This window comes from Triturus cristatus, chromosome 4_1 (assembly GCF_964204655.1).
Source record: "Triturus cristatus chromosome 4_1, aTriCri1.1, whole genome shotgun sequence".
NCBI classification, from domain to species: Eukaryota; Metazoa; Chordata; class Amphibia; order Caudata; family Salamandridae; genus Triturus; species Triturus cristatus.
In genome coordinates this window covers 215,229,982-215,243,066 of record NC_140585.1, presented here as the reverse complement: position 1 = coordinate 215,243,066, position 13,085 = coordinate 215,229,982, and the positions used below count along the sequence as shown (strand labels likewise).

Here is a 13,085-nt window from a genome sequence, read left to right as displayed (position 1 = left end):
TTAGCCCTGTAGATCTACTGGTAGGTGGTGACCACAATAAGAGAGGCTGATTGAATTACAAGAACTCTAATTGACTTTGTTTTGATCCAATCACATCACAGGCAGTAGGGCAAGTTGCTCAGTGGGGCTGCATTTTTATCTGGACATGTGGGATAAAGCTGGGTGGTAGGAATTTTGTGGATTCCACCTGATACCCTAAGTTTCCATTACAGAAATTTGAGGAAAATTTGTGATTAGGTATTGTTTTAGGTTTGCACTCTATTGCGGGTAAGAAAAGATTGCACGATCCTTGCAAGGTTCGCTACCCTGGTATTCACTGAGTGTCTAGTTTAATAAATGTCTGTGGTAAGAAGATTTCAAGAGGTGGCGGCCGAGCCTAGTCCCAAATACAATAGCTACTCCAATCTCTGATCTTTCCATGTAGTGCTTTAGGGTTATGTAACCACTCATACAATCAGGAAATTATGAGGAGGAATAAAGATATTTCTCTTTCTTGTGCCAGCCTCGAGTGTTTGTAGATATGGATTTGCAACAAAAACCAAAGGCGGATCAACAGGCAGGCCCATACCCCATGAAATTCCTTCCAACAGCAGAGTTATGGAAGGCAGCCCAATGTGCCGCACTGTTCTACTATATTTTTTTTTCTATAAACCATTTGTGTTGCTCAGTAAAACCTCGACCAGGATTTTGTGTCAGGTGTGCATGGAAAAAAAATCATGTCATCCAAACACAGTCATGTCATGCAAACAGTCTGGCCCTTATTTATTGAATTTATTGTATTAACACCAAATGGCTAACGCTAAGGCAACATCTAAAAAGTAAAGTATCCCACATTTGAAAATTGGGTCAGTTTTGAATTTAAAAGTCCGGGATGCATAGGTGTTTTGTACAGTATAGAAGACTGCAGGCATTTGTCCTTGCTGCAACCAATGCTTCAGGGGAAATCAACAATAAAAACATGCCCACTACATGGGTTCAACTCCAAAGTGGTCCAGTGTATTAGGGCAATTCTGTTTCTCCCTGGGGGCACAATCACATCCCATGGGAAAATAAAACTATTCAAAATAAAAGTATGCCCTCAGGGGGGGTCACCTATATTTCAGAAGAATCCACCTCAATAAAATATTTTGCACCACATGTTCTCCCTTGGGGGCCCAGAGAGGTCAGCCCATGTGCCAGAAATGACTGACCCCCTCCAAAAAAACACTCAAATCCATGGTGTCTATTGGCTTCCTGCTTGTGGATCATGATTGTTTGAGGGAGACACTGCTAGAAAGGAGAAACTCCACTCTATCCAACAATTCCTCCCACAAACATGGGGAGGCATCCTGCGCCATAAAACCCTAATGACACGGGGGCAGAGCACTGATCTGTTTGTTCCTCCACTCCCATAGGCATTGCAAGAGTTGGGTACTTAAGTGGAAGGTATTCCACTTTGCCCAATCCCTGGGTTTCCAAAAAGGAAACCTTAGGTTCATGCACTAGAGATTCCTTATAAACCCTCCCCAGTGTACACCTTTGGTTGCGGGCCACACTGGGGAGGTGGTGTGGGGCTCTGCCAGTGGTTGACACTCACACTCAAGAGGCTAGGACAAATCAGCACATCATTGCTATTTGTACATTAGTAGCAGCAGGATAATTTGTTTCTGAGGGCATTGTTCATCTGTCTTTTAGCAATATTTTCTAGACATCCTAAACCAATGTTCCACTGAGATAATCAAGGAATATGAGAAGAGATCGCTTTAGCTGTCTCAATAATTCCGAAATCCTCCAAAGGCAGTCATTGCTGTTGGTATCTCCTTTTAGATCCACTGGGTTTCAGTGGAAATTGGAATTACCAAACCCAATTTTTGAGCTCAAACAACACAAGGCAGAAAAACCTCCAAGTTTTCTGAAGGATGTGTTGACTGAATGATATTTTTACGGCTGTGCAGTATTGCCGAATATTTACCATAAAAACATTGATCATTTTGTGAGATTAAACAAACACAAACTCACACTTTCAGACTGAAATGTGGTTTGCCTGAATTTTGTGCAATATTTTTAAAGTAAAGGAGTATATTGCATAAAAAAGTCAGTTCTCCCCACTTTTACCGCATAACTTTTTTACGCGATTCAGGAAGACTTAAAAAAGTCAACCTGAAATTGCGTAATGTTAATTGTCAAGAACGTTTCCAAATTCCACACTGCACTCAATTTGGGTATTTCACTAATTTTGCTGGCTAATTAAAATTTTTGACCAAGTGTAAATATTTTAAATGTGCCCAAACACATTCATCTTTATATAGGTTTATGTCTTGCTTAAGTTTGGATTCATGTCACCATTGTAAAAAGGATACAGTTTATTAAAGACAAGCAGGTGGGTATTATATTTCTTTTTCACCATCTCTGATGGCTTTTTTTGTGGAATTTTGGTCTGATGGCATGGTGTGGATATTAGAGCATCTAATACTGAGCTTTCCTCCGTGCATTTAGAAATGTTGTCTTATTGCTCTCAACTGCATTTCATTTTCTGTGTATTGTATTGCAAATTGAGTTTGTTTTACACCTCGTTGCTTCTCTTGCCCAAAAATAATGTTAATCTTTCTTTCTTTTATCTAGCTTAATGCTTCATGACATTTGAGATGGCTATACAATGTGCTGGGATTCCTTACAAGTTGGGTTTTGACTTTCATTCATGTTTCAAATGTGGTGTTCATGTTTGTGTTCAAGTTTAGACATTTCCTGGGAGACTGATGTCTTTATTGCTTCTGCAACACTGCCTTCGGTAATGAGTGCATACAATATCCGCTTTAAAAAAATGTGCATTATCTTTGCAATATATAGGAAAATCCACTATTTAGATTCTGAGTCATTTTAACTGAATTTTAGTTGAAGGAAGTGACCCGATTAGGGTCACCATGGTCACTAACGACCACCTCTCAGCCTTCTATACTAACGAAGAGTCGGTCAAACAGTAGAGAATACAAACCAATATATTTATTCAGATAACTCGCGTGGAGCCCAGTCTTCCCAGTCTCTTGGGATTACTTCAGAGGGAGTGACATCAGCAAACATGGTGATACATTATGTACAATTCAGAACCAATGAAGGCACGCCCACAATGGAATTTTCCAGCCAGATGCAGCTACACAAAGAAGTACAGAAGGATAAGTTTAGATTCTGAGGCCGGGCACACACTATCTCCTGCTCAAGGTCTTTCCGTCTGTGCCACCGCTAAACTAAGCATTCCCCTTACCTACATCGTCAGTGATGTTCCAGTGGGTGCTACACTTTACTATTGCCAATTTCTTAGGGGGTGTCCAAGCAGACAAAAGCCTCAATATAAGGTGCCCATGTTGGATCTTGGCACCATGCAAAGTAAGAAACTCTTCCTCTTCCTAGAGTCGCCCAAAGTTGTGCGCGACTCCAAAGGCATACTGACAGTATAAATATTGACAACTAGTCTCTCACTCAATCTGCAAGCTGATATTAGGTCAATGAGCTCTGCAGCTTGGTCCGATAGGGAACTCCTGATGTTTTAACCACCGTACGCAGCGTTGTAACAGCATATGCAGCAGTTGTAGTGCCATCTGGTAATTTAAAGGAAGAGCCATCGACATATAGTTCCCCTTGAATGTCAGATAAGGGAACTTCAGTCAACTCTACCCATCCTTTCATCTCTTCTTCTGTCTGGAAGACACAATCATGTTTATCAATCTCATCATTCTCAGAAAGGAGGGGCAGAAACGTGGCTGGGTTCAGAGTGACACATCTTTTGATCGTGATGTGTTTAGCAAACTGTTAATTCATAATCTGTCAGACGGTCACTGGTGAGGTGCTGTGTTTTTGTCTTATTCAAAAGGGTATCCACAGCATGGCGTACCATGACTGTGAGGTCAGTATCAAGTACGAGTCCTGCCGATTGTCTTATCAAGAGAGCCACAGCCGTGACTGCTCTTAGCCAGCTCGGGAGAGCTTGTGCAACAGGATCAAGCACAGCAGAGACATAAGCACACAGCTTTGAGTTAAAACAGAAAGCGTGTAACCAGCCATCTCATGAAAATATAATACAAAGGATTTGGTATAGTTAGGGGTACCAAGCACTGGAGCTGAACAAAGCGCAGTTTTTAGTTGCTCAAAAGATTGCTGACTTTCAGACGTTCAATGAAAAGGCACATGCACTTCTTTCGTGGTTAGTGTTAGCAGGGGCTTAATTAGTAGGGAAGAGTTAGGTATCCACTGACGACAGTAGGAAGTGATACCTATAAAAGTGTGTACATCTTTCTGGGTTTGTGGAACTGGCATTTGAACAATGGTACTAATACTCTCCGGGGTCAATCTCCTGCCCTCCTTCGACAGTAGGTGACCTAACTAGGTGACCTCCTGTTTACAATACTGACATTTTGAAAGGTATACTTTATGGCTATGCTGAGATAAATGCAACAACAATTTAACTGTACTGTCTCTGCAACCTTGTTCTGTATCTGAAGTGATGAGCAAGTCATCGACATACTGTACCAATACATTACCTCTGGGGAGTGACAAGGAATCCAACTGAACTTTCAATGCCTGACTATAGATACTTGGGCTCTCTGTATACCCTTGAGGAGTGCAACAGAACCTAAAACTTCTACCAGCGAGGGTGAACCCAAACAGATATCTGCTATCAGGATCAATAGGAATACTGAAGCAGGCATTTTTCAAATCAATGATAGAAAAGAATTTAGCAGACGAGAGAAACATTGTCAAAAGAGTGGTGATGTCAGGAACCACCGGAAACTTGGGAATCACTATTTTATTAACTTAAACATCTTCATGGTCATCAAGAGAATCTGAGGGCATCCGCTTAAGAATGGGAAGGATAGGGCTTTTACAAATATCAGCTGTTGTCTCCTCAACCACTCTCCTCTTAATCAAATCTTGCACAATTTACAATAAGGCTCGGTCTCCTGCCTGCGGTATTTTATATTGAGGGATACGAGGTAAAATAGCACCATCCAAAATGCATATCGAAACAGGCAATATCTGCAACAATCGCACTTCTGTGTCGCCCGTTGCCCACAGAGTGGGTGGCACATCTTTAAATTTAACTGGAAGGGGTGCATCTTTGGACAGACACTGCATAGTACATACCACATCTGAACCCATTGTCATATAGACACCAGCTGGGGAACAATAAGTTGTAGCATACAGTTTCTTTATCAAATCCAAACCCTTCAAATTCTCACCCCAGTAAAATGTCAGCAAACATGGCGAATCCACAGTGAAAGGACCTATAGTTAACGCAAGGGGTCTTGAAATAGGGCGTATAACCGGTACACCAGATAAACCTGCCAAAACAATATTATGGAACTTTTCGTCACACATGTTTCCACTAAAAATTCCTTAGTCGAACCTTGCAGTTCTGCTGTGATATAAGGACCACGCTGGTCCGGAGGTATTGAAACTGGGCCCCCACTCTGTCCCTGGCTGTCCTAGCTGTAAGACATCCCTGTCACTTCATCCACATCATAATCATCGGGGTAGTACAGCCCATCCCCAGGATCATCAAAGCCATTATTATCAGAATGACTCTCTGAGGCTGCAGCGTTCTGAGCCTTGCCTGCCCACCAGCTCCACGACCCCTTCCTTGAGAACCTCATCCTTTAGGGACCACCACCTTCTACAAAAGCACAGGACACTCGCTATGCCAATGTCCCTTCTCTTTATAATATGCACACTGATTCGGACCCAGGGTTGTTGTGTAGTGCTGCCTACTAGTGTGTGGCAGCTGTTGGGCCAAACCACCATGTCCTCTACGATTCCCTCTAAAAGCCGGTTGCAACAATACCCTTGTCTTCAAATCCTCATTCTTTTTCTCTGTCCTCTCCTTGTCCTCATTATCCCTATGCTCATAGTACTGTGCCATATTCAAAATACCAGAGGGGGAAGAGGTGGACCAGGTGCTTTTGGATGCCTACAATCGAGTTGCAATCTCAGGAAGCAAATTAGAAACAAATCTATTAACACTCAACTGAACACCTCCCTCAATAGAAAGATCCTGCCCACTGTAGTCCAAGAATATATCTTCAAACCGAGTAAAAAAATCAGATACACTCTCATCTTTATTTTGACAACAAGCCGTTCACTTGTACCAATCAACCCTCCTCATTGGGATAAGAGAATGCAGATACGTAATGATACAGCCTGGCACAACAAGTATCTCTGCTGTAAGCTTATCACCTGGCTTCCGTTTCTGATCCCATACTTTAATTTGGTCCCACATACCCCCCAATTCTGCAACATGGTCTTGAGTATGCACCTGTCTCCAAATATCAACCGGAACAAGAAGACCAAAAAACATTTCAATATGCAGTTGGATTCTACCTAGGATCAGGCAAATGAGTCTTAAGAGATAAAACGTCACTCCATTTCCACGCGGTGTAAACCCATTGTTCCTGAAAATGAGCCGCTTCTCTGGCCCGTATAACATTACCATGGCCATCTTGCACTTCTAGTAATTCTGGGTGGTATATAGGATGAACCTCCTGCATCGGAAACTGAGTCACCGTCATGGGACTGTTCTCATGCAATCTTCCCCTATAGGCTATTATTTTTGTGACATTACTAAAAATGTGTTCTGAGCTCAAGTCACTAACATACACACAATCTCTAATATCATGTAAAATTTTAGGCGCTTCTGATTCAAAACACTGCTGCCAAAGACCAATCAAAGTCACCGACATGTGCTTAAAAGCATGCTGCTGTATAAAGGGCTCCAAACCTCGCATTGTTCCCCAAACATCCTCCATACTGTAAATGAGATTACGAGCCCACTGGGCAGCCTAATTAGCCTTTACCCTATTCTCTTCATCTCTCATATCCGATCGTACTAACGGCCTCATACGTTTCTTAAATATTGTCCAGTCTCTATCCTCAAATCTACGTACTGGTGTCCCACTACTCAGTGGGACAATGGAAGTAACAGGCTCAAGCATCGCTGCTGGCTGCGTCGCAGGTGTAAGTGCTGGCAAGATGGACGCTGAAACAATGGGTGGGGCAGGAGTACTAACAGTCATAGTTGCCACATACGGCAAGGACAAAGAAAGGACAGGAGGTGCCGTGGCTAAAGCAGTCTAATCAACAGTAGCAGGAGAAGAAACAGCAGAGACAGAAGATGGGTGGCTGGAACTGTGAGGGAATAGTGGGATATATCCTCTGCGGGGCATATGGAGGTGGGGTATAATTTTTTTCTTGGGCCACATATGATTTATCAATTTGTAATAGAAACCTTCTATCTTCTAATGCAATACCCTTCTCCGCTTTTCCCTGTCATATGCTATGGCCTTCTAAGTCAACTTCTGCATTCTACCTTTCCAGGCCTCTTTTTCTGCTTTCATTCACCTCTGTTTAGCTGCTTTTTGCCACGTTCTAAGGGAATCAAGCATAGACTGTCTACTTCTTTTCCTCAACAACTGTTCTTGTAAATACTCAAAGGCCACTGCAATTCGGCATTCTCCCTTGTATATTTGTGCCATAGCTTACTAAACATAACAGGGCCAAGGCCATGCTTCACATACATATCAGAATTCGGAGTGCCTTCTGGAGATGCCGGCTGACTTTCCTCCAGTCGAGCATCTGCAGAACAACAACAACAACACAAAGAAACCAGTTTTCTTATTCCAGGCTTATTCCAGGCATTCTCAAAAGAAAACAAGTTCACTACTTATTCCTGGTAAAGTATTCGCAAACCCTTTTCACCCAAAATCGGTCCTCAGACCGTACCAAACACAAACCACAATGGTACCATATCCTCAAAGAACCAAAACAAACTCTTATGATGTCTGCGGGTCAAACAAATGTATTCTCCACTGCCGACTCTTCAGACCAAATGGTCAGATCCAAGGAGTTTGCCGTTCAGGACTCCAGTGGTGATGACCGCTGGGCAAGACACCAACCTGCAGGACAGAAGGGACAGCTGTGAGTACAGGAACTCTCTTGTGCAGGGATCCCTGATCCGCCCCACTCGACGATGGACTCAACCTTCCCACCCGTCCTCATGCGGGGATGGGTCACTCACCCGATGGAGTCCCTGTTTGGGTGCCATCTGAAGGAAGTGACCCAATTAGGGTCACCCAGGTCACTCATGTCCACCTCTCAGCCTTCCACACTAATGAAGTCGGCCAGACAGTAGAGAATACAAACCAATATATTTATTCATATACACTCGTGTGGAGCACAGTCTGCCCAGTCTCTTAGGATTTACTGCAGAGGGACTGACATCAGCAAACATGATGATACATTATTTATAATTCCGAACCAACGTGGGCACACTCACAATGGAATTTTCCAGGCAGATACAGCTACACAAAGAAGTACAGAAGGATAAGTTTTGATCCTGAGGCCAGGCACACACTAACTCCTGCTCAAGGTTGTTCCGTCCATGCCCACCACTAGATTAGTGGGAGAAGGCCTCTATCTAGTGGGAAAGGTATGTGCTAATGAGAACATTGTATTCATAGAGAACAAGCAAGGCCCAACCTTGGAGAAACAAGACTTACTAAAAGCTGTGTTTTTGGAAACGGAAAGATTAGTTTTGATCATGGTTCAAAATGGCAGCCAAACATAAAATGGTGCTGCGAATGCTAACTTACATGGAACAATACATAATTAACACAGCAAAAACATTTTCATCCTAACATAGTGATAATCCCATCAGCTCTTCACTTATACACTTTGATGGTCTACAGCTCCCTGAAGAGTGAGAGACTAGGTAAGGTGTTTATGTCTCTCCTCATGTACACAGGAGACCTACTCTTTTTCAAGGTCCTATGAAATCCTTTCACATAGCTATATATGTCTACTCTCATGTTTGTACAATAACGATGTACATTGCAAACTTCGTTGGGAAGACTTTGTCACCATGGGTCCATCTCTTTCTGCTTTGAAAACCTCAGATATGTGTGCTTAAATCCAAATTGACCCAACCGAAGTTCAGCTGCCCAAACACTAGTCCTACCCCATTTGGATAATAGCAATGTTCTGCTTACAGACAACCGGGCTCCACTGAAAAGCATCATTAACAAAACTGCACTGTTCAACAATGGAATGAGTAAGATTGAATAGAGCACCACAGCTCTCCCTCAGCTTGTTCAGATCCTTTTCAAGGCATGTTTCATGTTATTCAAGCCTGTGACCTAAAACACATTTTCACCTGTTATAAAAGATTCAGCTCTGAGGTGGAATACCCAACAGCTGCACCAGGGACAGAATATGTTTGTGAACACATATTTAAAGAATACAAAGATCAGATCTAATGTCTTCTTCTGGAAGAAGTTTGAAAAATATATCATTAGACCTTCTGTGACCCTCTGATTTGTCTGGAAAAGAAGACCACAACCTGTCAGTAAGCAATCTGAAATGTTTACATATAGGTAAAGTGCCCCCTCCTGTACATTGTAAGGGTATTTGAAAGTTACAGAGGAGCTCACTCACCAAGATCAAATGCAGAGTTACGTTATAAGGACCTGGAGCTCTGATTGACTTGTTTTAACATATGAAAATGGTATTTTATTTTTTTAATTTATGACCACACTATCACTCTGCTGACCAGTTAAATGATAGGGGCCAGAGCAATCGGAGATGAAAGTCTAAAGTTACAACTTTCAGTAGTCACAAAAGTCATTTATGGGTAGTAAATTCCTTTTGTGAATTCCAAAAGTCAAACTTTGCGACTTTCGTTATTCTCAAAGGGAATTTACAAATAGTAAATGCCTTTTGAGAATACCGAAAGTCATAAAGTTAGACGTCTGTCTCCAATTATCATTGTGAATCGGGACCTAGGTGTTTTGGTCCTTCACATTAAAGAGACAGTGTGGTGTAGACTCGAAGATTCAAAGCAGAACCTTTAGTGCAAACCTAAACCCACCAAAAAGCAGTTAGTAATTTGATGCAAAAACATATAAGAATTAGTTTAATGAAAATCTGATTTAAACCATTGTGGCTGTAGTTCAGACAGAGCAATTACACACAGCATCATTCGTTCTTTGCTGTCCTGAACCATGTGATAAAAATAACACTGTTGATATAAAGTTTTCTTTTCTGCTGCTCCCAGTTAATTTTACAAACACAGATCCTCTGAAGTAAATATCACTTACATATATATATATGCATTTTGTTTCAAAACTTTATTCAGTTCATATTAAACCATAAAAGTATCTTATCAATACATTAAAAGTTCAATGAAAAATGTCAATCTCACAGGATGACACCAATTCATAAAATCGCTAATACATGTAAAAACTAAATTTGATATACAGTTGTTACAATATATCAAATAAAACAATTAACATAATACATAGCAGTATGAGCTCTAGGTAACATAAGATTATAGGGCACATTCATTGATTTCATACCCTAAGGTTTCCAAAAAGTCTCTAAAAGAGCACCTAAAAAAAAACCTAGATTGGACATATACTTAAAAGCCACCTGATGATGGATTATCAGCAGACCACCATGTCTGTTATCCTTAAAGGAAAACAGGATGTTTTTAAAAAGACAAAACTAAACTTTGAACTTCTCCAAAAATATTTGTTTCAACATTCACAAGGGAAAGGGGTCCCGTGGTGACCCCTTCCCATTTGTGAATGGTTAACAGCACCCTGGAGGTGTTAACAAAAAATATTTTTTCATGAGTGTTATTTGGTCGCAAAACATTCATACATACATACCGCAGTAATTTGGTATTAGGAAGTGGCACTTCAAACACGCTGTTACCACACGCAAAATTGCTTTTGTACATATGGCCCAGTGACACATTTAGATATGTTCGCAAATTGGACTTATTTGCATTGTCACCTGCTATGTACACAAATGGGTAGGGAGTAATAATGGATGCAAAGTGGAGACAAAAATCTATTGCAGAGTGTAGTATCCATTATTTATACAATAGGATTAAGTATATTGTTTGATACCTGCAGCAAATACCTTTTCTTGAATTGTTTTTCACTCACTAATTGCACCTGTGTCTAAAAGACCACATTGAGCTGCCATTTATGACAATGTACAAATCTCAGGAACTTATGTCAGTGCATTTAATTTTTGCACTGGAATCTTCTCTCTTAATAGAATAATGACGAATAACTTGCAGAAATGTAAATTATGCACGCTTTGTGCACTTTACTAGCGATTTCATATTAATCAGATTGGGAATATCTTTGCCATACATTTCTGTGCCAGCATGAAAAGCAAACAAGTTGTATTCAACTCCTAAATGTGATAATAATGGAACAAAGACTGTTCTTCCCCATTTAAATAGGCCTAATTGTAAAAAAAAAGCTTTGAATCAAGACTGGTGTAGTAACGGTATATACGGTGATCTTGCTTAAAGTCTTGTATGCCATAAAATCATATACAGAAATTTCATCTCACATAAATAATTTCATAATATAATATATTAAAATATGATCGAATTGTGTGTGAAGTTTCTATTTTTAACTCCAATCAAGTGTTATTTTTGTAAGCATCATTTTGAACACAAACAAAATAGTTTTCTGAGTACAATATTTCGCAGCCATATATTGAGGGTTGTAGCAGTGAGGAAGCAATTAATTCTATAGTTTTGATTATGGCTACTCATTAAGCTGACTATATTTTCAGCTGCATTCTTACTGTAAATTTCATATTATTAATTTCAGGCTTCAGACAATGCATCATATTTCAGGAGAAGGGCTGAATCATACCCATACTTTGGAGTTTATTATGCTTGGCTTCTCTGCTTATCCACAGTTGCAGTCTACCTTTTTTACCTTGTTCCTGCTGATCTACCTAATGGCCCTGATGGGTAACCTTTTGATTATCACCATCATAGGTGCAGATGCTCGTCTGCATACACCAATGTACTTTTTCCTAGGAAACCTTGCAATTTTGGACATCTGCTGCACCTCCTCCACCATTCCAAAGATGCTAGAGACACTGCTGTCAGAGACAAAGTCCATCTCCTTCTCAGGCTGCATTACACAACTGTTCCTTCTGTCATCTGTCCTGGGCACTGAGCTTCTCATTCTCACACTTATGGCTTTTGATAGGTATGTGGCCATCTGTCTTCCCCTACACTATACCAGCATCATGAGTATGAAGTTCTGCATTACCACTGTAGTCACCATATGGTTTTGTGGCTTGGTGAACTCCATCACCCACACCAGCCTGATCACAAGGCTGTCATTCTTTGGAAGAATAGCATTGGATCACTTCTTCTGTGAAATCCCACCAATTCTCAAAGTTTCATCCTCTGACACATACATTAATGACATTGTGATTCTTTTGGCAGATATATTTCTTGGCATGTTTTGCTTTTTTCTTACTTGCATGTCTTACATGTACATCCTCTACTCCATTGTAAAGATCCGCTCAGCTGCCAACAAAAGAAAGGCCTTACACACCTGTACGTCTCACCTCTTAGTTGTTACTGTGTTCTATGGAGGCATTATCTACACCTATGTGCGACCAGCTCTGAATGCCGCAGGTGACAAGGACAAGGTGGTTTCTGTAATATATGCTGTTGTTTCACCAGTGCTAAATCCAATAATCTACAGCCTGAGGAACCAGGAAGTAAAAAGAGCCCTTACCCAGCTACTGTCTAGAAAAATATTTTCTTCAAGAAAATAACAGGCTATTGAAAATGTCATGTTATTAAACAATTCCATACTCTTCAGCTCTAACGATATTGTTCTTGCAGTAGGTGTGTCACAGACGTTCATCGTTAATTTCACGTTTGATATCAGCAACATTTCAAATGGACTACTGCATGCAAATCATGTTCTATGTCAGAATTCATTTTATTTCACAATCAAGCCATTTGCTTTATATTCAACTCTCCCATGTTTAAAATGCTTGTAATAGAGAAATATGAATGTGAAAATGTATTGCAGTAATTGAGATTGGCATAACACATAAGAATCACAATGCTGGAAAAAATGTTGAAGAAATGCCAGAGTAGAGTAATGATGAGAGCTGTGACTGAGCTCATATTCCAAGATCCATAAAAGGCAATATGGTTTCTGTGAGTTAATACAACACTGGTAGCAAACCTTTCCACACACAAACATATTTGGTTCATGAGTAAC

At 40.7% G+C, this 13,085-nt stretch overlaps 1 protein-coding gene across 1 annotated transcript in view; it reads left to right on the top strand.

Moving 5' to 3' along the window:
- The window catches only part of LOC146854092 (olfactory receptor 13G1-like), a 30,430-nt gene extending 17,803 nt beyond the window's left edge, over window positions 1–12,627 (top strand). Inside the window, exon 3 of the mRNA XM_085651007.1 lies at window positions 11,658–12,627. Within this exon, the coding sequence (XP_085507133.1) occupies window positions 11,658–12,627 (970 nt within the window). The remainder of the gene's footprint in view (window positions 1–11,657) is intronic.
- The last annotated feature ends 458 nt before the right edge of the window (window positions 12,628–13,085 follow it).